This window comes from Anomaloglossus baeobatrachus, chromosome 4, assembly GCF_048569485.1.
Source record: "Anomaloglossus baeobatrachus isolate aAnoBae1 chromosome 4, aAnoBae1.hap1, whole genome shotgun sequence".
Classification (NCBI taxonomy): Eukaryota; Metazoa; Chordata; class Amphibia; order Anura; family Aromobatidae; genus Anomaloglossus; species Anomaloglossus baeobatrachus.
The window spans coordinates 396,275,873-396,302,293 of record NC_134356.1 but is presented as its reverse complement, the minus strand read 5'-3'; the positions used below and the strand labels follow the sequence as shown (position 1 = coordinate 396,302,293).

At 40.7% G+C, this 26,421-nt stretch overlaps 1 protein-coding gene across 20 annotated transcripts in view; it reads left to right on the top strand.

The window, feature by feature from the left end:
• The window catches only part of CELF2 (CUGBP Elav-like family member 2), a 621,764-nt gene that overhangs the window by 350,194 nt on the left and 245,149 nt on the right, over positions 1-26,421 (top strand). For all 20 annotated transcript variants that reach the window (XM_075345303.1, XM_075345302.1, XM_075345301.1 and 17 more), the window contains one exon: positions 21,650-21,732. In XM_075345303.1, the coding sequence (XP_075201418.1) occupies positions 21,650-21,732 (83 nt within the window). The remainder of the gene's footprint in view (positions 1-21,649; positions 21,733-26,421) is intronic.

Genomic DNA, 26,421 nt, shown 5'->3' with positions numbered 1-26,421 from the left:
TTAAGATCATCTATTAATGCTTGTTTCTTGGTTCCTTAAAGTGTTAATGACAGATCATTTCTAACAAACACAAGAAATACAATTGAAGCCGATCTACCTCATACGGTAAAACCTTCCTGTACTTCCAAACTAATGAATCATCTCTGGTGAATCCATCTATGAGCAGAACGCTTGTACACAAAATTAGTTTTGTGAGAGACAGAGTATTTAAATAATTTTGTATTAGGAAAACATTCCCCGCATCATCTGTTGAGGCTTCGCCTGTAAACAGGTTATCTCTGAGAACCTGATAATCTGCAGCTCGATGCAATGTTCTCCTGAGGTGTTTGGTAAAGATTTCCCTGAGAAGAGAAACAGATGTGATTTGAAAAGATTTGCTTTGATCCAGATGGGTTTCTTTACTGTGAATATATTCTATCATTTAAAATGAAAATATTTGTAGAAGTCACTATTTGCCAGAAAGAAAGATTTGAAATTCAATGTATTGTGGACATTTTGCAGTGAAATTAAAATCGGAATGCAACAGCACTCCCCACCGATAAGCAAGACGTGACATGTACGTACAGCATTATCTGGTTCTGAAACAGGACTCAAACCACATTTGGGACTTGACTTGGTTCCCTGTAAAGCTCCGATTTCCATTCTTTTATATATTAGGCTATGTGCGCACTGGGAAATGAAATTTCCTTGCGTAAATTCCGCAGGCTCACAAAGATGTTATCACCTGCGGAAAAAATCCGCACCAAATTCCGCACCAAAATCCGCATGCGGATTGTCGCGTTTTGTTGCGGATTTGGTGCGGAATTGGTGCGGATTTGGTGCGGTTTTTCCGCAAGCTGTTCCCTGCGTGATTTTTACATTACATTAGGGAAAACCCGCAGCTACCTGCGGAAAAGAAGTGACATGCACTTGTTTTTGCTGCGGGATTTCCGCAGCAAAACATGCAGCTGTCAAATTCTGCCTAGTGTGCACAGGATTTTTTTTCTCCATAGAATTTGCTGGTGATTCACTGCAGAGATGTTATGAACATTTTCTGCAGCGAAACATGCAGCAAATACGCGGAAAATCCGCAGCAAAATCCGGTAAGTGCGCACATAGCCTAAAGTAGATTTACAGAATATCTATTTAGATTCCATATGATGCAAGAGCCAGCAGTAAACCTAACTCCTGTTATGGTTGAATCTGGAAACGAATAACATATCTATAGTCTAGAGTTTGCTAGTGAGGGTCTCTTAACCCTCAACTGGTGAGGTGGGATTTTTGTCACACAACTGGTGATGTTGACCTATACCCCAGTGTTTAGGAATCTCTATTTTTTGCTGAAAATGCAAAGATCACGTTTGTTTTAATCGTTTTCTTATTGGCGATTGATTACACATGAGTATACCATATTTTTGACACCCACAAGTATCGGAAAATGTAATACATTGATGATTCATACCAGCATTTTCCAATGAATGCCAGCTGAACAAACTTTCCCTGGGGTGTTGCAAACCCCACCACACCAGTTGAGGGTTAAGGTATTCCAGTAATATTGGGAGATCTGACCCCCAGCATCCTTATGATCTGGTGATTATAGGGGCACCGTGTCTCCTGTTTACTCTTTGGAGTAACTTTGTCTGATATTGCAGCTGTTTACAGCTCATGCAAATTGGACGGAGCAAAAATATAGCAATGTTACATGTAAAAAATTAACTGTGTGTGGAGCTATAGCCTTTTCATTCAGGTGATTGGTTTGGTAGTTAGAAATCTACCGATCTGATCTTAAAGGGAACGTGTCAGGTGCAATATGCACCTAGAACTAGAAGCAGTTCTAGGTGTATATTGCTAATCCCTTCCTAACTGTCCCCGTATCTAGTAGCATAGATATAGAGATCCTTACAAAAAGTATTGCTAAAGATCCTTTGTGATATGCTAATGAGCGCAGGGACTAATCGCAGGGGCGTTAGTTCATGCGCTTATTTCGCCCTCTTAGCATGTTAGCACGCCCACATGGGCATGTTAACATGCTATTCAATGTTCACTGTCCAGCATCATCATCGGCGGTGACGCGCATACATGTGTCCGTCGCATTGCTTCAAAACGCCATAGGGTCAGTGTGCATGATCAGAAGTCCCCAGCATTTCTGGTCATGCACACTACACCAGTTTGAAGCCGGGACTTGTACACCCGGATTCATTGTGCGCATGACCGGATATCCAAGGATCATGTGCACCGATACAAAATCCAGCTTCGGGCGTTGTGGCAGAAAAGAGGTGAGTGCGACCATACCTTTGACACTGCACAATCATTAGCATGTTTGCACGCCCACAGGTGCTTACATGCTAAGGGGGCCGACTAGCCAAGGAAACTAATGCCTTTGTGACTAGTCCCTGGCCTCATTGGCATATCATAAATGATATTTAGAAATACTTTTTCTAATGATCTCTTTATCTTTGCTCCTAAAGGCAGGGACTGCTAGGCAGGGATTAAAATATGAACTAAGAACCGCTGTTGGTTCTGGGTGCATATTGGACCTGACAGGTTCACTTTAATGGGCTATCATGATGGTAGGTCATCAATATAATAGCCGTGAGAAAACGTTTTATTTTGCTACAATATTTTTTAAATGGTCTAATGAAGGGCCTGGGCTTAGTAAAAGAGTCTATGCATGGTATAAGGCCTAAGAACTGATGTTAATGGGAGACATCCACATAGATGTTACCTGATATGTTACTGGTCTGATGAATACTGTGACTTGTGTCCCCAATGTTTATTATATTCCGTGCAACAGGATTTTAAACTTTGTCATTTCATCGTTCTATGACTTTACACATTGTGTGCATAGTTGTGTTGTTTTAGTTTTTTTAAGCCAACAAGACCTATTATTTATGTATCCGGAAACAGTGTTAATTGTATATATTTTTACACCTTCAAGGTTTAGGACAGTATCGCAGTGAGCAAACATTATTTGTTTTGATTAATAATTGTCAACTTGACTTTGAAGGGAATCTGTCAGCAGGATTTCACTCAACTAAAATATTAATATGCACATGTAGCTATTTCAATGATAAGTCAGCCATTCTTTCACATAGTCAGTGCATCCCTTCATAACTGAGCAATCAGAATTTGAATTGATCTGTAAATAAGATTGTAGATCTGAAGCCTCTGTCACTCCAGCTCTATCCTACACCCAGCAATGCCTCCTAATGCTTGACTAACAGCTCCTTTGCCTAAAGTCACTCAGCATCAAGGCTTTCAGTCAAGCAGAAAAAGGCGGAGCTGGGTGGGGAATAGAGCTGGAGTGACAGAAGCTTCAGATCTACAGCATCATATACATATCAATTCAAACAATGGTATTCTCAGTAATGAAGGAACAGAGTGACCATGTCTTTAAAAGAGCTACATGGATATAAATAGTTTGGAGGGTGAAATCCTGCTTAAAGATTCCCTTTAACAGAACTTGGTTAAATTATGACCTAGCAGCTCTACAATGCATTGCTAAGGCTGTACACATTAGATTAATGTTGGCCAAAGCCACGAACATGGATGGGTTTGTCCAATTATCTTACGTGTATCGGGGTCCCTAACTCTCACCCGACAGATGATCTCAGGCAACGTAAAGATCCATAATGGCCAATTTCACACTGTCAATTTTATTGTTTCCCAAGAAATAATTGGCCACCAAAGGACTGTGGCAGCATCTCTCTCATAGAGAACATAGGAGTGCTTGCTCTGCCAGGAGAGTTGGGTGAGATACTTGCCTGCAGTACATAATATGTTATGGAGGGGATCTTTACAATTTAGATGAGTACACTCCTGCTGTGTAAGGCCATAAGAGGGATAAGATGATAAAGCTATGCTACTGGGTACATCCACATAAAAGTCTCCTAAAATGGCAAATAGGGATCTGAAACAAAAACGCAACCAGACACCCGGAAGTCACAGACATATAAAATCATCTTTGTCAGTGCTATCATTTGGCTGAGATGGATCATTTGATAGCGGCTGTGATTTGGCTCCAAGATTTCTTACAGAGGTTTCAGAAGCCGAACAATGTCCATAAGGAAGAACCCTTTAATATAGGATTTTAAACATACACTGGAAGTGTTCTTCCAATTACAGAGTTTGGAAACTAGTTTCTGATCTAATTTTTTATTTTTCATTATTTGTACAACACCATCGTATTCTCGTACCATGTGTGACAGTGGCAGAATGGCATGAGAACATAAACAACACCAATTGTACAATGGATGAGAAAATCTTCCCCTATGACTTCAATACAAATAATTTAAAGGGGACCTGTCATGTTAAAAATGGTGGCCAATCAGCAGGCTGCATATTATAGAGCAGGTTCAGCATAAAATAAATTCCTGCTATTTTTGTGCTTTGGAGTCCAGTGGGCGGTCTCGTTCAACCTTCCTTGCACTCAGTCACTAAGTAGGACCACCCTTTCGACTCTTAATTGTGGAAGGGTAAGGAATTTCAATGACTAAAATACAGGTTGCTCAGAATATTTTCCAATATACGTATAATCAATGTGAGAGCTTTCCAATACTATTAGCATCCTCATTGATATTAAAAACACAAAGATTTAAGTGATCCTGTCACTAAGATGAGTGGAAAGAGATATATTAAAGACTGAAGGGAAGAAAAAGGCACAAGGAAACCAAGGATCATAGATAGCTCCCCTAATTTGTCATACTGCCATGACCCAATGTATAGGGTACCACATAGCCACAATGCAGCTGTTGATAAAAAAAACACTGTATATCTGTACTGTCTCATGCTGCTTGCAAACAAAACAGGATGATCTTTAAAGGCAATCTGTCAGCAGATTTTTTTCTACCTCATCTGAGAACAGCATAATGTACGCAAAGAGATCCTGAATCCAATGATGTATCACTTAGGGTATGTGACCACAATCCGGGACACAGCATATCCTCTCCTGCAGGGCTACGAGTGCTGCCCACAGGAAACCACAGCTACCCGTGCCCACGATCATGCTTCGGTCTTTCTCCCTGTTCTCCGTAGCAATAAATTGACATGCTGCAGCTCAGGAAGCCTCTGCATATGTCAGTGTATGCTGCGGGCCGTACACGCACAGTTGGCAGGAGATTTCTAGAAATCTCATCCACTGTGCTTGTACCGTACAACGCTGCGATTTGTACACACTTTGCGTTCAAAACACCGTGAACACTGATTGTATACATACACCTTTAGATTACTGAGTGCAGCTGTTCTGGCACAATCAGAATTTTTAGATTTAGCCATGTAGCAGAGCTGAGATACCTGTCCTGCCCACACTAGGCTCTCAATAGAGATTGTACATTGACAGTGAGGTGTCAATCAGAGGAGGGGGCGTGCCGGATTGTCTTACACTTGACATTGTAGTCCTAGAAGTCCTGCTGCTTAAACAAAAATATCAAATAATCAACAGATTGGACCTCGACAAGACAGGCATCCCTTAATTCTCTGTGTTAACCCTTGCAGCATGCTGTCTTCAGCTTATATAGCAAAAACCTTCTGATAGAGTCCCTTTAGAAGTTCCCTTTAAATAATGGATTCAATTTGTAAGTAATGTTTGTAAGATCCAAATCTTCAGATTTGGGACCATGGTATATATTGTACAATTGTAAAATGCACGTGAGTTTAAATCCACCTATATGTCATGTTTTTCAATGTCATAGGCTATACAAAGTGTTAACACCAGGTTAAAATAACTAACTTGAGTATCAAGCAAGGATTTATTGCCTCTCTATGTTATGTGTTACATTATTCCACCGCCATTGTATATTTTCCAGAGCAAATTAAACTCTAGGTATTGTTCCTGTTACTTTTAATCAGCATCATAAAATAATACTGTTTATGGGAAGTGAGTTCAGATTATACAGTTCCTAAATTGATTGGGCAGGTTGAGGAAATGATCGTCGTAATAATAATTTGCATTTATATTGTGTCATTTCATTTGCCTAAACCAGATCCATTTTGGTATGCAGGAGGATTTGCTCATAAATATAATTATTCAGGCTCCCCTTTTCACAAGCAGGATTCATGCAGCTGGTTTATTTGAAGGGTCGAGAGGGAAAAAAAAACGGATCTTTCAATTATTAGTTTTTCTAGACGTTTTAACCTCTTAAGCGCAAGGAAAAATTGTGCAATATACAGCTGGCGGTCTCTGTGGACCGGAGCGTTTCCATCCTCAGTTTCCCCACATCTAGTTTAATGTGATGCTTTGGAGGAAACAAATCTTGATTCATATTTAACAGACTTGGTAATCCTTTTATTGAGGATATGCTGTTTTAAAGTGAGAGTTACTGCTACAAAACATGTACCTTTTATATGCTAATGGCTAACTGCATACTTATTCTAATTTCAACCTTGGCGTTAGTTCATTGCACTTGTACGGCCATGAAGTGTCCTTCTCCCTAAAGTATTCAGTGTTACCCTGCAGGCTCTACTGGATTTTCTAACCAGCTATTTAACTATTGGAGCACAATGAAGGTGTGCCATATATTAAGGTTGTACACTCTTCATTTTTTTGTTTCCTTACTTACTCATTTTATAACATTCTCTTTTGATACATAAAAAATGAAGAGGGAACATCCAACTACTCTAGGCCAGCTTGAACATCCTCAGCCATATTGTGTAAGGTGTAGCAGGAATCCCCCAGTTCCATGTTCCGTTTATGATACTGGTAACTTCTTTTGTGTTGGTACTATATGCGATTGTATTGGTGTGACTCCTACCAACGCACATGTAGCAAGCATGGCTGTTGTCACCTTTGCTCTGCTTTGCGCACGTCATCTACTTCCCACTTAGGGAGGTGCATTTTATGCGGGCATCAAACGAGACGATCTATCGTGCGATATGTCGTCGGGGTCACGGTTTTCGTGACGCACATCTGGCATCATTTACGACTTTGTCCCGTGTGACACCTACGAGCAACGCAGAACGTTCACAAATCGTGTATCGTTGACACGTCGCTCATTTTTAAAAAGTCGTTTATTTTTCTTTGCGACGGTTGTTCATCGTACCTGGGGCAGCACACGTCGCTCCGTTTGACACCCCGGGAACGATGAACACAGCTTACCTATGTCCCGCGGCTCCCGCCGGCTATGCGGAAGGAAGGAGGTGGGCGGGATTTTTATGACCCGCTCATCTCTGCCCCTCCGCTTCTATTGGCCGGCCGCTGTGTGACGTCGCTGTGACGCCGAACGTCCCACCCCCTTCAGGAAGTGTATGTTTGCTGCCCACAGCGACGTCGCTCAGCAGGTAAGTACGTGTGACGGCGGTTTAACGACTTTGTGCTCCACGGACAACTAATTGCCCGTGACGCACAAACGATGGGGGCGGGTACGATCGCTCGTGCGATCACACGATAGATTGTATCGTGTGATGCCCGCATAAGTCTGAATACTTACATGATATAATTTATGTCAGAAGAAGGCATTTAGGAATGGATATAGAATGTAAATTTAATAATAATAATCTTATTTCTAATTCGCCAACATATTCCGCGGCAGTTTACAATTATGTGGGATCATGTACAGAGTCAGACAATAAAGACAATACAGTAACACATAGATCAACAGTTACAGGATAAGTGGGGCTCTGCTCTCAAGCTTACAATCTATAAGGAAATGGGATGGGGGGGACACAGTAGGTAGAACATGCTTGTTATGTGTGGTCCAGCCAGCCATCATTATAATAAATATGGGGTTTCATATAAAGCTGCATGATCCGATCATCAGCCAGGATCTGTCTAAGCACATTTGCCAAGTGCTATTGGGTTTATGGAGGATGTGAAGAGTCGACACATGAATAGGAAGGAGCAGATTTTGATTAATATTTAGAAAGAGGGAACAGGGGAAAATTAAACTAGTGAGATGGGGTGATAGACTTATGTAAAGAGATTTGTTTTTAAAGCAGGGTTAACATTTTGAAATATTCTAATCTCAGGTTTCCGTCAGATTGCCATGTTTGGCATTGTGTTTGTCACAGAAAGAACATATGCCCAGTATGTGCTATAGCAGGGCTGGAAAAAATGTGGCCCGCAGTCTACGTATGATCTTCTTGTGGTTCCAGTCTGGCCCATGGACTGAGACTGCCAAAGGGTTTAAAACAGCGGCCTGCGGGGCGCACCATGCCATCTTCCAACACCCATCCCTTATGAAACAGATAGCAATGAACACATTGATGGAGGATGGTGCAACTGGTACCCTCTTCTACCAACCAGCATGTGGGACAGCAGATGTCATGACGACACATCATCTCGCATGCTGGGCGGAGGGTCAGTGCATTAGAGACAGGAGCAGAGCAGCAGGCGAGTGGGAGCGAGGTGAGTATGTGGTGGGTTTTTTGCTTTATTTCATATGTTTATGGGTTATTTGCATGTATAAGGGATTGTGAGGGGCTCCTGCTGTATTTAAGAGGCTATGTAGGGACACAGAAGACAGTTGTGTAGGCTTCTTCATATGTAGATTTTACTGTGGACCATCATTCCAAAGTTTTGTTTCAATTTGTGAGTTAATATTGTCCGTTCAAGTCAATGGGTCCATGAAAAATGTTGCAACCTTTTGCTGTCTATTTTTCAGTAATGTGTAGGACACAGTTAGACACCTTTTTATTTTGTATATGAGAAGAGAGGGATGCCACACTGAGCTTATAAATAGGACACATGGACCTCAAATAGATCAAAATCAGATCCAGCACCCAGATGAGGGACAGTTAATTTTTTTCTTACATGCAATTGAAAAAATGTTTCTGCGATTGAGGCCTAAATCTGAAAAAAAGGAGGCAAGCTGTGCCTTATTTGTCCTGGTCATATCAGATGTTGCTTCAGATTTGCATGTTTATGTTCTAAGAATGTGGCTCTAGTGAGAGGGCCCCCAAAATGTTGTTCTTGTACCGCTTCATTTGGATTATTGAGAACTTGTGAATACTTTTTGTGGATACTATCAGTAAAGAGCTTTGAAGGCACATAAACACTTGGTCCTCCTGTCCTGGTTGGCATTACTCTGCACCATATTGGGGGGGGTGTATTGATCTTTGCTATGGGGCCCCTTTTTCTCCATGTAAAGCCTGCTTTACACCCTACGATCCAGCATACGATATAGTATGCGATCGTACCCGCCCCCATCGAATGTGCGGCACGTTCAACTTGTTGACCGTGTCGCACAAACAATTATTTGCTGTCACACGTACTTACCCATCCATACGACCTCATTGTGGGTGGCGAACGTCCATTTCCTGGAGCGGGAGGGACGTTCGGCGTTACATCGATGTCACGCGGCAGCCGGCCAATAGAAGCGGAGGGGCGGAGATGAGCACGACGTAAACATCCCGCCCACCTCCTTCCTTCCGCATTGCTGGCCGGGAGCCGCAGGACTCAGGTAAGATCTGTTCATCGTTCCCGGGGTGTCACACACTGCGATGTGTGCTACCCCGGGTACGATGTACAGCCTGTCGTTCAATTTATGAGAAATGAACGACGTGCATGCGATGAATGTTTTACCGTTCAATCGCACGTAGCTGTTACACACTACAATGTACCTTACGATGCCGGATGTGTGTCACTTACGACGTGACCCCGCCGACACATCGTAAGATATATTGTAGTGTGTAAAGCGGCCTTAAAGCTCTGGTTTTGAAATTTGGTCTATTGTTTCCATTAATTTTCTACAAATTGATGACTTAACATACAATATCACATTGTACATAAGACAGGGATTTTTCACATTCTGTATTTTAGCGCATTTTCCCTGCTTTTGTGTGCCAACAGCCATCTGGCATTAGAAGATTGTTCTGCTTTTTGAAGAGTCTGCAGGCATATCAATATTTGGCAAATGTGGCTTTTATGATGAATTCTTGGTGTGATGAAAGGCCTGTTTTGTGGTTGAGAGGTTTAATTTTCTGGTAATTTCAACACTACTTATCTATTTCCTTTACGGTTTATTTTTTTTCCCCTCCGCACATTTCAAGTACGACCCCCTGATGTCTTTCATATTCTAAACCATTTAATCTCTGTACTGAAGCGTATGGCCATACAGTAAACTTCATTCTGTTGAATGAAATTAGCATACTGCATTTATCATCACATAGAAAGATTTTAATCAGCTTATGCACTGATCTGTAACTGACCCCATGATACCTAAATGAGTGAAATAAATTTGATTTTAATTTTTTTCATATACTCCATTTTTAGTATATTAAACTATGAAATTGAGTTGGTCTGTGTTAATACAAACGGGACCTTTAATATCTCTAGTGCAATTACTTACAATTATGGAAACTGCCGAAATAGTCTTTGTGGAAGGGGGTCTGTGACCTGATTAACTCTTTAATTATTAAACAAAAAGAGAATGTCATGTGACAGGAATTAACTGTATTACAATCTGAATACAATAATCCAATGCCTAACAAATATTTCTTTTTACAATCAGTGTACTTTATTTACAATGTCTATTGTGGTTTGATTTAATCAACGGTGGCAACCATCAGATTAGAATCCCAACTCAGTGATACTGCTGCTCCTTAACCCTATAACCAAATATATAAGATTGGTTTCACATGTCCAAAATGAGATCCGGACCACATCCATATCTCCCGACCTACACAGTGCCGTTAAACCATATATAGTGTCTACATGTTTGGCATTTCTGTAGTGAAGAAGCCTACTTATTTTACATGGTGCGTTTCTCCTACTGCACGAGTTGGGCACAATGTAAGGGTACTACACCATCCTGGGCGTTACAATGTACTGGGCACTACAGTAGCAGATTTGACATTTTCACACAGCAACATCCATTGATGTTGTTTCTGGAAAAGACCCATGGAGCCAAAATCAGTGCCACACCTGTAGATAAATTCCTAGAGGGGTGTAATTTCCAAAATGAGGTCACTTGAGGGGAGATTACGCTCTCCTGGCACTTAGGAGTTCTGTAAATAGAGTCTAGAAACTATTGTATGAAAATTTGTACTCCAAGAATCCTCCCCTTTGCTACTTGCCTCCTGAATCACGCCTTGTGGTTAAGCAGTACTGTACAGCCACATACAGTTAGGTCCAGAAATATTTGGACAGTGACACAAGTTTTGTTATTTTAGCTGTTTACAAAAACATGTTCAGAAATACAATTATATATATAATATGGGCTGAAAGTGCACACTCCCAGCTGCAATAAGAGAGTTTTCACATCCAAATCGGAGAAAGGGTTTAGGAATCATAGCTCTGTAATGCATAGCCTCCTCTTTTTAAAGGGACCAAAAGTAATTGGACAAGGGACTCTAAGGGCTGCAATTAACTCTGAAGGCGTCTCCCTCGTTAACCTGTAATCAATGAAGTAGTTAAAAGGTCTGGGGTTGATTACAGGTGTGTGGTTTTGCATTTGGAAGCTGTTGCTGTGACCAGACAACATGCGGTCTAAGGAACTCTCAATTGAGGGGAAGCAGAACATCCTGAGGCTGAAAAAAAAGAAAAAATCCATCAGAGAGATAGCAGACATGCTTGGAGTAGCAAAATCAATAGTCGGGTACATTCTGAGAAAAAAGGAATTGACTGGTGAGCTTGGGAACTCAAAAAGGCCTGGGCGTCCACGGATGACAACAGTGGTGGATGATTGCCGCATACTTTCTTTGGTGAAGAAGAACCCGTTCACAACATCAACTGAAGTCCAGAACACTCTCAGAATAGTAGGTGTATCTGTCTCTAAGTCAACAGTAAAGAGAAGACTCCATGAAAGTAAATACAAAGGGTTCACATCTAGATGCAAACCATTCATTAATTCCAAAAATAGACAGGCCAGAGTTAAATTTGCTGAAAAACACCTCATGAAGCCAGCTCAGTTCTGGAAAAGTATTCTATGGACAGATGAGACAAAGATCTACCTGTACCAGAATGATGGGAAGAAAAAAGTTTGGAGAAGAAAGGGAATGGCACATGATCCAAGGCACACCACATCCTCTGTAAAACATGGTGGAGGCAACGTGATGGCATGGGCATGCATGGCATTCAATGGCACTGGGTCACTTGTGTTTATTGATGACATAACAGCAGACAACAGTAGCCGGATGAATTCGGAAGTGTACCGGGATATACTTTCAGCCCAGATTCAGCCAAATGCCGCAAAGTTGATCGGACGGCGCTTCATAGTACAGATGGACAATGACCCCAAGCATACAGCCAAAGCTACCCAGGAGTTCATGAGTGCAAAAAAGTGGAACATTCTGCAATGGCCAAGTCAATCACCAGATCTTAACCCAATTGAGCATGCATTTCACTTGCTCAAATCCAAACTTAAGACGGAAAGACCCACAAACAAGCAAGACCTGAAGGCTGTGGCTGTAAAGGCCTGGCAAAGCATTAAGAAGGAGGAAACCCAGCGTTTGGTGATGTCCATGGGTTCCAGACTTAAGGCAGTGATTGCCTCCAAAGGATTCGCAACAAAATATTGAAAATAAAATTATTTTGTTTGGGTTTGGTTTATTTGTCCAATTACTTTTGACCTCCTAAAATGTGGAGTGTTTATAAAGAAATGTGTACAATTCCTACAATTTCTATCAGATGTTTTTGTTCAAACCTTCAAATTAAACGTTACAATCTGCACTTGAATTCTGTTGTAGAGGTTTCATTTCAAATCCAATGTGGTGGCATGCAGAGCCCAACTCGTGAAAATTGTGTCACTGTCCAAATATTTCTGGACCTAACTGTATGTATATTGCCACATTCAGCAGAAATTGTGTGACACATTTTGGTGCCATTTTTATCCATTTCACTGTGTGAAAATGAAAACGCTAGGGCAGCAACAACATTTTTGTGGTAAAAAATGTATTTTTTTTTACTACCCAATGGTATAACATTATTTGTCACAGCTGTGGTGCCAATATGATCACTTAACCCCTAGATAAATTCATTGAGAGGCGTAGTTTCTAAAAAGAGGTCAATTATGGGGGGTTCTACTGTTCTGGTATTGCAGGGACTCTGCCAATGTGACATGGCACCCTCAAACCATTCCAGCTATATCTAAGGTCAATAAGGCACTCCTTCCTTCCTGAGCTTTTTACTGTGCCTCAAAAGTAGTTTTCGACCACATATGGGGTATTGGTGTACTCAAGATAACAAATTGTATTGTTCATTTTCTCTCAATACCCCTTTTGACAATTAAAACCTTGGGGCCAAAGCAACATTTTAGTGGAAAAAATTGTAATTTTCATTTACTCAGCCCAATATTATGCAATTCTGTGAATGACGTGAGAGTTAAAAATGCTGACTAATACTCTAGATTAATTTCTCAACAGGTTTAGTTTCTAAAAAGGGGTCACCTGTGGGGTTTTGTGCTGTTTTGGCATGTCAGGGGCTTTTCGACTGCGGGATGGCATTCGCAATCTATTCCAGCCAAAATGGCGCTCCTTCCCTTCTGAGCCTTAAGGGTACTTTACACGCTGCGATATCGGTAACGATATGTCGTTGGAGTCACGTCGGTAGTGACGCACATCCGGCGCCGTTACCGACATCACAGTGTGTAACACCAATGAGCGACGATCAACGAGCACAAGAACGTGAAAAATCGTTGCTCGTTGACACGTTGCTCATTTCCTTAATATCGCTGCTGCTGCAGGTATGATGTTGTTCGTCCCTCCTGCGGTGTCACACATCGCTATGTGTGACACTGCAGGAGCGACGAACATCTCCTTACCTGCCTCCGCTGGCAATGCGGAAGGAAGGAGGTTTGCAGAATGTTACGTCCCGCTCATCTCCGCCCCTCCGCTTCTATTGGACACCTGCCATGTGACGTCGCTGTGACGCCGCACGAACTGCCCCCTTAGAAAGGAGGCGGATCGCCAGCCAGAATGACATTGCAGGGCAGGTAAGTCCGTGTGACGGGGACTAATGAGGTTGTGTGCCACGGGCAGTGATTTGCCCGTGTCGCACAACCGACGGGGGTGGGTACGATCACTTGCGATCTCGCTAGCGAGATCGCAGCGTGTAAAGTACCCTATACACCCAGACAGTAGTTTGCCAACACATATGGATTATCAATGTGCTCAAGAGAAGTTGCAAAACAAACTTTATGGTGTATTTCCTATTATTACCTTTATAAAATAAAAAAATAGGGCTAAATCAATATTTTGGGGGGAAAAAAATTTGATTTTTTTATTTTCAAGACTCAAGGTTATAAAGTTCTGTGAAGCACCTGGGGTTTCAAGGTGTTGACCACACATTAGATAAATTCCATGAGGGGTGTAGTTTCCAAAATGGGGTCACTTTTGGGGCTTTCCATTGTTTAGATACGTAAGAGGCTCTGCAAACGCAACATGGCATCCGCTATCGATTACAGAAAATTTTGTGTTCCAAAAGTCATTTGGTGCTCTTTCCCTTCGTGGCCGCCCAAATTGTAGTTTTTCACCACATTAGCGGTATTGCTGTACACAGGAGAAATTGCACAAGAAATTTTATGGTGCATTTTTTCCTGTTACCCTTATTTATATAATAATTTGGGGCTAAAACAACATTTTAGTTAGAATTTTTTTTTTTTTCATGGCTTAATGTTATAAAATTCTGTGAAGCACCTGGGGATTCAAGGTGTTCACCAAACATCTAGATAAATTCCTTGAGGGGTCTAGTTTCCAAAATGCTGTCACATGTGGGGCAGCTCAACTGTTTAGGCACATCAGTGGCTCACCAAACCCAACATAGTTTCTGCTAATGATTCCAAACATTTTTGCACTTCAAAAGTCATATGACACTCCTTGGCTTCCGAGCTCTGTGGTGTGGCCAAACATGAGTTTTCCATCGCATATGGGGTCTCAGCGTACTCAGCAGAAATTACACAACAAATTGTATGGTGCATTTTGTCCTGTTACCCCTAAAATGTAATATTTGGAGCTAAAGTACTATTTGTGTGGGAAAAAAAATATATTTTTTTTACTTCTATATTTAATTCCTGTAAAGCACCTAAAGATTAATATACTTTGATAATGTGATTTTGAGCACTTTGGGGGGTGCAGTTTTTAGAATGTTGTCACTTTTGGGTATTTTCGGTCATCTAGGCATTTCAAAGTCACTTCAAATGTGATGTGGCCCATAAAAAAATTGATTTTGTAAATTATGTTGCAAAAATCAGAAATTGCTGTAACGCTTTAGTTTACCACTAATAATATGTCACAATAAAACAGTCTCAAAATCAGTGGGATGCGTTGAAGCATTCCAGAGTTTTTTCCTCCTGAATTGACACGAGCCTGAATTGGAAAAATTGGTCTGGTCATGAAGGTGAACACAAGGCTTCGAAGAAAAGGGGTTATTCATATATTTCTGGACCTAACTGTATATGTATTCATTTTTACTATGCATTTAGGATGGTCAAAAGTCCACGAAAAGAAGAAAAGATAATATTGCTATTCTTTACACAGTCTTATCTCATCTGTTTTTCTAAAACAAATGAAGCTGCAATCCTATAACTGTACAGCATCACCAGAGATTTCAAGTAATCACGTCTTCTGCCTCTCTGCAGTATATCTCAGTGATCATTAAGAATTATATGCATCTGCTGCTTCTACACTGACCTAGTAAAAAGGTAGCGTCATTGCACCATACCCATAAACATTATGTTCCATTTAAATTGATGGTATCTTATGACTTTTTCTTATTTGAATTGCCTTTCTAACATCTCATGAGCCAGACCAGACACCCCATACTTTGCACTGACGAGGGGCAAGCACCCTGAAACATCGTGTCTGCAAATTGGGATTCTGGTCTGGCATAAATTCCTAAGTCATATGCAAAGGATTGTTAAAAATCCACTTCTGACTTTTAGGATCGCTACTTCCAATAGGTGGCGCTGCGCTAGAGTTTATCTCCTTTCCTGGAGAGACAATTTGAATAACATTCATTGACGAGATATGACATTTAGCTCATAAGCGCCACCTTTAGAAGCGTAGGGTAGAGCAATGTATGTACTAGGAAGCATAGCAAGATGGAGGATCTAAAACAGATGTAATCCCATATTGCTAAGCCTGACGTCTAAACATTATCTGTATCAAACAGGACATATTACATATTGGTTAATTACGCTTCAGATCAGCTCTTATTTATCACTAGAATGAAGAAAAATTGCATATCTAGTGCAACTGGAATTAACTACCATGATATTCGGAAGCAAAATCAGATCCATGTGTGGTCAGTCGTGTGTGCCATTTGTAGAAAAAGGGAAAAGCACAATTGTAACTCATATTAAAATGCTCATTATTGTACGCAGAGCATTCACGTCTCATATGCACATATCTACGTATCTTCATAAGTGATGACTACTTGTATTAACCTGAGTGGTCTTTGTGAATTATAATGATGGTATAGTACCCTAGGGCCCAACGCTGCTCCACTTATCTATATTACCTGTAGAAACATTATCGGTTACCTCCTGAGATAAGAAGTGTCCCTGCAGCTACTCTAGATACATAATTTAGGTATCAGATAGTAATGGAAGTATATATACAGGAATATATCTATATACTGTATATGTGCATGTATTTATGTTATAATTTTAGTTATTGTTGAATAGGAGCGTAATATAAGAGAGAAGTTTGTGGGATGTAGACCTGAACGGCCTGGTTTCACAGTAATATAATGTAGGAGAAAGCCAAATATATAGGTCAACTAATAATCTGATATATCAGACAATGGTGAAGTTTGTGATCTCCGACTACCACTGTTTTTCGGCTTAAAGGCCTCTGTAGAAGATTTAAACTCCTTTTAGAAATCTCACATATTGTGAGCAAAAGGCCATTCAAATCAATGGCCCTTTGCTTAGGATTTTGTGTCCGAAATCACTGAGCAGTGCCATAAGGATTTGTTCGCTCTATTGAATCCTTTCATTTAGGAAAGTCAGTGGTGGTCCCAGATCACAGACTTCCTCTAGGTCGTATTCTTACATGTCTGTATGACGTATTGAAAGATGATTTTAACTGCATTTCACCCTTAAAGGTTTACTCTCAAGCACTTTGGATGGATACAATTACAAAGTGCTTGAACAACAAGCAGCGTTACAATTTATGACTTATTCAGACTTTTCTCCTTTGTTAAGAACAGAAGGACTTTTGATTGTACTGTTTACTGCTTAAAGCCTAGGTTACTGCTCAGTGGTGGTCGGTCTCCCAGCCAAGTAGCGCAGTGCAATATAGTTTGTAAACCTGCTTTGAATCTGGTGGGATCTCTGGAGTGTACTGGTGTTTCCTGAGCTGTCCAAATTCAGTGCCACTTTGCTCCTCAATGCTGCAGGGGCAAAGCTTCTTCTGCTTGTATGCATATATGAGGGACTGCTAATAAGTCTTTGGCTTTACCCAGAAAGAAACGAGATAGGATGATGAAACTTTATATATATATTCCACATATTCTCCACTGATGTCAACACACTTTTTACATCGGTATTCCAAGTTCTGTTAACCTAGCAAAAAGAAGGATTTCGGTTGTGCCTCAAACCAGGCATCCATAGCAGCCATGGCATCAGAATTGATGTGAAATTTTGTACTCTTGAAGTGTTTTTTTAGGTCTGGAAACAGATGATAGTCGGAGGAAGCTAGATCTGGTGAATAAGGTGGGTGATCAACCAGCTGGAAGCCCAGCTCTGCCAGTTTTGCCATGGTCACTTGTGCAATGTGAGTGGAAACATTGTTTTGCAGGAACAAAATTCCTTTGGACAGCTTGCCGCACCTTTTGGCCTTCAGGGCTGCCTTCAATTGGTCCAGAGGTTCACTGTAATACCTTGCATTAATGGTGGAACCCTTTTGAAGGTAATCCACTAGCAGCACTCCCTCCTTATCCAAGAACACAGACGCCATCACCTTAGTGGCTGATTTTTGCACCCTCAACTTCTTTGGGTTAGGAGAACCACTGTGCCTCCACTCTTTTGACTGCTCCTTGTTTTCAGGGTCATACAAATAAATCCAGGTCTCATCCATAGTGACCAGTCAATCCAGGAAGGTCTTCTTAGTCCAGAAACGCTGACAAATGGACCAGGCAGTTTTCACTCGCATGCTTTTCTCATCTGTTGTCAAACATTTGGACACCCACTTTGCAGATAGTTTCCTCATGTCCAAATGTTCATGGATAATGACACAAACATGTTCACGGGAAATCACTATGATGTCTACTATTGCTTTAGCTGAAATTTGTTGGTTCTCCAATATGAGGTTATGCAAAGAATCGATGATCTCTGGAACAACAACTACTCTCAGTTGTCCAGGACATATCACAATAAATATTCTTTGCAGCCTTTCCTTGCAGAAAAATGAATTTTATCACTCCTCTGCTCTCAGTTGCTGTAAATATCGCATTAGACCCCACCATTTTGTTTTCCCGTGCGCGTAGAACCCTGTTGCCATAAGCAACAAACAAAATTTTGAAAACATATATTAGACACATAAGGGTTTCATGTGATGTAACATTCGTTATCATAGAAACAAAAAAAGATCACAAAGCCAAAGACTTATCAGCAGCCCCTCGTAGTATGGGAGCATGCACAGTTTGTCCAATGCCGCTGGTCCAAACTGTCAATCAATCAGCAACTCACTGCTCCTCAGAAAACCGGAAGGCATGAGATATCTGTGCTCCTTAAAACCAAAAGCTAAACCTCCTTTAAGGCCATTTTCATACTATAGTTTTCAAGTATTGCCTAATAAGGTAATGGAATCAATCTAAAAAAAATATTGGTTGTCTTAAATGGAACTTGTCATTTGAAAAAAATTGTATTAACCTGCAGATATGGGGTTAATCTGCAGTTTAATAGCATGTGGAACCTGCCCAGAACCTGCGTATCGAACCCCACTGCCAGGAGGAAATTAACTTTATTTTCCTCAGCAGTATTCGGGTGTCAGTTATGGGGCAGCGCCAGCGTGGGTTCAGTCACCGCTCTGTATTAAGGACGACGGCTGTAATGGCAGCCGCCACACTGACTGACAGCTTCATCTAATGCTGAGTAGCTGTCAGTCAGTGCTGGGGGGCACAGTTATAACCGCTGCTCTCCATATACAGTGCCGCCCCCGTGACTGAAACCGGAACTCTGCCAGGAAAAATAAAGTTAATTTCCTCCTGGCAGCGGGGTTCAATGTGCAGGTGCTGAGCAGGTTCCAAATGCTACTAACCTACAGACTAGTCTCATACCTGCAGGTTAATAGTGTTTTTCACGTGTGCGGTTCCCTTTAATATTAGATCTTTTTTTGTTTTGCCTTTTTCCAGGAAACATCTAGGCCACAAACATCCCTTAAACATTTGTGACATTTTTTGAGTATGATGATGGATTCGGAAAGAGGAGGGTTAAAGTTAACTTCTTAGTTTATATACTTGCTGTGTGAAGATGAAGAGTATTCAATTCAATTCTCTCTGGAGTATACACGGAAATGGCTGAAATATTGATAATCATTCATAAAATGAATCAATTATCTGGACTGCAAATTTGTACATATGAAAAAATCAATAGCAGTGGGCTCGTGAACTGACGTAGTACATGTGAGAAGTCTTTCTTGCCCATACAGACCTATATATTCAGCCATAACACACTTTATATAATAACAGGCAAACTCTGATATGAGCAGCGATGACATAAAAAAGGTATTTGGTGGTTACTAGGGTCAAAAGTTGCATTATAAAACCATATATAAAAAGTCACTGAACATTTTGTAGAAGAATGAAGGTTATTGCTAATATATCAATAGGGTAGTTTATTTTTATTTATTTTGTTATGTTTGGAGTGTGGGAGGAAACCAGAGAATCCGGAGAAGACCCACACAAACGCTGGAGAACATACAAATGCCTTCCAGTTGTTGTCCTTGGTGGGATACAATTAAATCACTTTTTTTTATATATATATAAATTCTTTATTTTAATTTTTTTAAGTCATAACAAGGTATAAGACTCTATAAGAGAGAAAAGGAATGGCATCTTAACAAATCTTTTAGAAGATATAACATAATATACATACACGGAGTGTAATACACATTGCGACGTATATGATTTTTATGTGGTTAATATAAATGTCTTCTACGTTTCTCACATACCTCCATTTTCATACATATGTATAGTGCTCTTATCACTAGAAAATGCCAGCACTTTATGGTTGATGAGAGCCAGATTTTAGGAACCGCCATGGACACGTAGAATACGCTGGCTACAACACTGTGTCTTCTTCATAAGGCTGTCCACTACTTGAACAAGAGGAAAAATGAAAAAAAACAACCAACAAAGAATATATAAAGGGCCCTAGACAAACCAACTATAGAAAGCAAAAGCTCCATATATCTTTATTATATATATATATATATATATATATATATATATATATATATATATATATTAAAAAGAGAAGGCACAATATAAAGTCCATCATCCCATTTCACCCTGTTTTATTTGTTTTATTCGTAAATATATTTTTGTATGGATATTACCTGATAAACCACCTGGTCTATATCGTTTTGTACTTTATATAGTGCCCACTCTTTTTAATATTTATTTAATAAAGGCGTTTTAATGGAGTTTTGCTTTCTATAGGTGTACTCTACTTGAACAAACCCTTCTCAATTGCAATATTCCACTTATAAAAAAAGAAGAGTCCATACTCACCATTCCAATGATAGAGGCACTTGCTGTCCTGGGGCTTGTGTGACATAATGCCACTTGAGCCTTGGAGCCAATCAACAGCCACATCAACCTCACTTCTTTGGTACGAAATTGGCACCTGGAAGACTTAAGTGTTGCTGCTGCTCTCTCATTCCCTCTGAATATCATTGACATCTGAAGGAAGTGAGGGTAAAGTCACCACTGATTGGGTCAAGAGCTAGCATGGCAAAACAATGTTATGCAAGCCCAGGGATAGCCAGTGCCATCATTGCTGAAAGAATGGCATACAAAGGGAAATATAGCAAATGAGAAGGGGTTTTCCAAGTAGTGGACAACCCCTTTAACAGTCTTTCCCCACATACCTTCACCCAGACGCCCACTATGGAGCAGAACTACAGCATCATTGAAGTGATTTGGGCTACCTGAAATTCCATAGGTAGCAGAGTGGCTAGGACCTCCAATGAGAAGAAAAAAGTAATGAAGGGGTCAAAGCTAAGGGTCCCATAAGCCAGATCCAAGTAAAAATAAAATTATGTTTTTCATAGCTGGGGCCCTTGGTTCAAATTCCACCAAAGACAACATCTGCAAGGAAGTTGTATGTTCTCCCTGTGTTTGTGTGGGTTTCCTCAGGGTTCTCTGGCTTAATCCCACTCTCCGAAGACAGACATAGGAAATGTAGATTGTGAGCCTCAATAGGGACAGTGATAATCACATCTGTAAAGCTCTATATAAGTGAATAAAATAAATAAATAGCAATACTGCACATCATCACTTTATGAGAGAAAGATACCCCATTATCCCTACTGTTATTTCCTTATTTTTTTTCTCCTTACTTAGATTTCCATCATTTTGACTTGCCTTACTGTCAGCTGGTATCCACTGCCATTCAATACGTAAAGATATATTACTACATGAAGACGAGTGTGGCCATTGTGTTGTGTTGTAGGCGCTAGAATGGGTTTATAAATCCCTTCTTTCTCTAGCCCTTCAATTTATCATCATTCAGCCTATGTCTTGAACCTATTTTAGGGCATTTCCTAATCCCTCTTTCTTTCTGATCTGCAGGTTGTTGTTTTGTAACGTTTTATACAAGAAAAGCAGCACTGGAAGCACAGAACGCATTGCACAATATTAAAACTTTATCTGGGGTGAGTACATTCTTCTTCTCCTCGACACCGTGTCATGATTAAGTGTCATTTATTTGTTCTACTTATTGCTAGGGAATAGCTCTCCTTCCAAATAACCAATGAGTACATGATGAAGTGTGCACTGCTCAAAATGACTGGGCAGCAATGGAATGGACTTATGATGGTGTCGGGCTAATCCCTTAATTGTCTCAGTCAGATGGCTTTGTGTACAATACAGTGAATGTGAATGTACTTTAGGCTTTATCTGGGAAACAAACATTACCGCAGTACCTCAACGGTGTAATCCAGTCTACTTTGATTTTGTTTTGGCTGATGTGTATTGAATTTTGAGAAATGTTCTTCTTTTAAAACTGTAAAAGCATTTAACGTAAGTCTTTAGGTAATGAACATGTAGATGAGTGCCAATGCTGAACAAAGAAAAGAAAGGTGTAAGTAGCCCTGTAGGGCACTGAAAAGATCCGGATTGCGTAAGGAGACATTTTACAAATACAAGTATGCCTATTATGAAGAATGTTATCTAGAAGATGTAGAGAAGATATTCAGACACCCATCTGTAGACTACTTTTTTGAAGTTTTTGCCCCTTTATTGATAGCACAGATCAGGGCACTTGTGGGTCAAAAAATGTCTGTGACGCATGAAGATTTGCAGGTTGTGTGCGGAGGTCAGCAATGCTCAATGGGAAAAAATATGGAAGTCTGCAAATTGGGACTGTTAAAAATTGCATAAAGCCAAATTGAACTCTACCAAGTTTGTACCCATAGGTTACTTGGTATAAAATATATTTGAAACAACTTTGTGTATTTTTTTATATTTGCTGCTCCCTTTTAGTTTAGGCTTTGGAATTTCAGGTTACTTAGTTATCTCATTGCCTAACATTCTTCCCCAATATCAGCAAAAAAAGTAGTATAAATATGACATAAAGCAAATTCTCCATATATCGCAACAAAATAGAAGCACAATTACCATATTTTTTTGCTCTATAAGACGCACTGGATTATAAGAAGCACCCCAAATTTCGAAGAGGAAAATAGGAAAAAATATTTTTTAATGTTAAAATGAGGGTCCGTCTTGTATTCCTAGTGTGTCTTATAATGTATGGCTCAGGACGGTCACAGGAGGCAGGGTCGGCGATGCTGTGGACTCAGAGGAGGGGGTATTGTGGCTTAGGAGTATAAGTGGGTGGAGGGTCTCCGATACTGCAGGCTCAGGGGTGTCGTGGTGGCAGGCGCCATTGATCTCCTGGTGGATGGAGGGCTCCATTTAACCGCTTGTGGTTGACGAGATTGACTTCAAGAAAATGGCCGCTGTGACAGCGTGTGCGCAGATAGGCCTCCACAGCCATTTTCTTGAAGTCCATAGCATTAATCTGCACACGCGTCACCACCGCCACCATTTTCTTCACGTCCATCGCATCAACCACAGGTGATTCAATGGAGCTCGTAGCCCATTGTCAGATCAATCATACCCTCTGCATCGCCGACCCTCCATCCTGTGACCCTCCTGAACCACTCCACTGTAGTGACACCCCTTCCTCTGAGCCCTCAGTATTGCCCACCTTGCCTCCTGTGACCCACCACCGCCTCTCCAGTAAGCCATATCCAGATTATAAGATGCACCCCCATTTTACGCCCAGTGTTTTTGGGTAAAAAAGTGCGTCCTATAATCCGTAAAATACAGTATATGAATATCCAAACGACAACAGTTTTTAGAGCTGTTAGAGTCATATATTTTATAAAACCTGAAAGTGTGCAATATCAGGAATGGTTAAAATGGCCTGGTTAAATTGAAAAATAAGATTATGACGAGGAAGATAGAATGATAGGAACATTGGTTGTCTTCTTTTCCTGAAATATTAGCATTGGTTTTGACACATAATATTTCCATCAGCATCAATATGAAATTGTTCGATCCTGCCCAGATAGTGCCCAGTTGTGCCTTCCAGTGGCGGCATACTTCTCTACAAATACAGTCAGTGGTGCTTCCAAGACTAAAGAGGCTGATATCGAGCAAATATTGCATCATGCAATTCATGGGCATCATATCTGCTCATTTGTATCATGACCAGTAGCCGCTTAGTAAATAAATGTGGCAGTCTTTCAGAATAGATGCCATGCACAGTATCATTTAATTGGATAATTTAGCATGAGCTGCATTAATTGGGTTAGTAAGCCTTTGAGATATTAAAACCTGACACTTTCCCTTGGAGAATAATTATCATCTAGACAACAAAAATGCACAGAGGTTTTCTTAGTCCTGCAGCATTATAATATTGGTCTCACATGCCGTGCCAGGATAGAAACAAGTAGTATATGCCATTCCCCAATTTATTCTTTCATAAAAAATGGAATAAAAGGCATTTTGATCTGTCAACATAAATTCAGCCTCAAACACAAAGAATCAGGTATTATTTTCATGGCACAAATTATTGCCAAACTCCATCAGATGCCTTACTACATGAAGTCCTAATGTGGCCGTATCGCAATGTATAAATTCAAGATCATGAGATCTCCAGAACATACAGGAGTCATAAAAGTAAGGGTCTGATAAACAGCAGGTCCAGAAAGGTGGCAACGTGGCAGATTTCACAGACCTTTTTTTAACAATACAGCACAAGGAAAGTAAATGACTCTTAAGGTTTCTTCACAGAGTTTTTAGGAGCTTTTGATGTAAAAACTTAATGGAAATGCTCCAAAATCCTGCTCAAAAACTCAAAACTCCTCAAAAAGTTGGAATTTTGCTATGCTTCCACTCTAAGAACTCAGCAAAAAGACTCAGGCCGTGATTCATCAACAGTAGTGTTTTAAACCGATCTTCACGAGGTAGCTTGGTAGAGTACGATGTGCCTGGTTCATTAAGAAGTGCATGGGTGTTATGCCATGTGGGCCTTGTCACAAATCTTACTAGTAAGATTTATAGCACAAGGAAGGCCACCAGTTGTCAGGAATTTCTATTGCCATGCCGTATCATACCCCAGCTCCAGCCTTTTTGTCAAAAATGACCAAAAATAGCAAGAAAACAACAAAAATAGCAACATTTTTGTGCAGCCTCAGAATATGCAAACATTTTGCGACTTTTCCTAGCTTTCTACGACAGTTTTCTGAGGTAGAAGCTTTCATGAATTGGGGCTTAGTGTGCACATCCTTTTAAGTAAACTTTGAAGATTTTTCAACAGTGTATAACTTCAACTACAACGACAACGACACTAGAGGATGCATGGATGTGTAAAGTGCCTTGCGAAAGTATTCGGCTCCCTTGAATTTTTCAATCTTTTCCTACATTTCAGGCTTCAAATATAAAGATAAAAATGTTAATGTTATGGTGAAAAATCAACAACAAGTGGGACACAATTGTGAAGTTGAACGAAATGTATTGCTTATTTTAAACTTTTAAAGGGAACCTGTCACCACTTTTTCGGCCTATATGCTGCGGCCACCACCACCGGGCTCTTACATACTGCATTCTAACATGCTGTATATAAGACCCCAGACCGGGGGTATAACATAAAAAACACTTTATAATACTTACCTAAGGGTCGCGCGGTGGGCCTAATGGGCGTCTCCGTTGTCCGCTGCCGGCGCCTCCTCTGTCGGCCATCTTCATCCTCTTTCTGAAGCTGCGGTGCATAACGCGTCTACGTCATACACACTTACCGGTCCTGCGTAGGCGCACTACAATACTTTGATCTTCCCTGCTCAGGGCAGATCAAATTGCGCCTGCTCAGGACCTGAGTGTCGGCGAGTGTGTGTGACGTTGGACCCATCATGCACCACGGCTAGAGAAGAAGGAGAACAAAGATGGCCAAAAGAGGCGGCGTCGGCGCCAGACAACAAAGACACCAAATTAAACCCACCGCGCGACCGTTAGCTAAATATTATAAAGTGTTTTTTATGTTATGCCCCCGGCTTGGGCTCTTATTTACAGCATGTTAGAATGCTGTATATAAGAGCCCGGTGGTGGTGGCCGCATCTTATACGCCAAAAAAGTGGTGACAGGTTCCCTTTTAAGGAAAAATAATAACCGAAAAGTGAGGCATGCAATATTATTCATCCCCTTTACTTTCAGTGCAGCAAACTCACTCCAGAAGTTCATTGAGGATCTCTGAAAGATCCAATCTTGTCCTAAATGACTGATGATGATAAATATAAGCCACCTGTGTGTATTGAAGTCTCCGTATAAATGCACCTGCTCTGTGATAGTCTCAGTGTTCTTGTGGGAGAGTCTGTCCATAGGACAACAATCAGTCGTGCACTGCACAAATCTGGCCTTTATGGAAGAGTGGCAATGAGAAAGCCATTTCTCAAAGATAATGTTGTTTAAAGATTGCCACAAGCCACCTGGGAGACACACCAAACATGTGGAAGAAGGTGCTCTGGTCAAATTAAACCAAACTCGAACTATTTGGGCACAATGCCAAATGATATGTTTGGCGTAAAAGCAACACAGCTCATTACCCTGAACACCCCATGCCCACTGTCAAACATGGTGGTGGTAGCATCCTGGTTTGAACCTGCTTTTCTTCAGCAGGGACAGAGAAGATGGTTAAAATTGATGGGACGATGGATGGAGCCAAATACAGGACCATTCTTGAAGAAAGCCTGTTGGAGTCTGCAAAAGACTGGGACGGAGATTTGTCTTCCAACAAGACATTGATCCCAAACATAAAGCAAAACCTACAATGGAATGGTTCA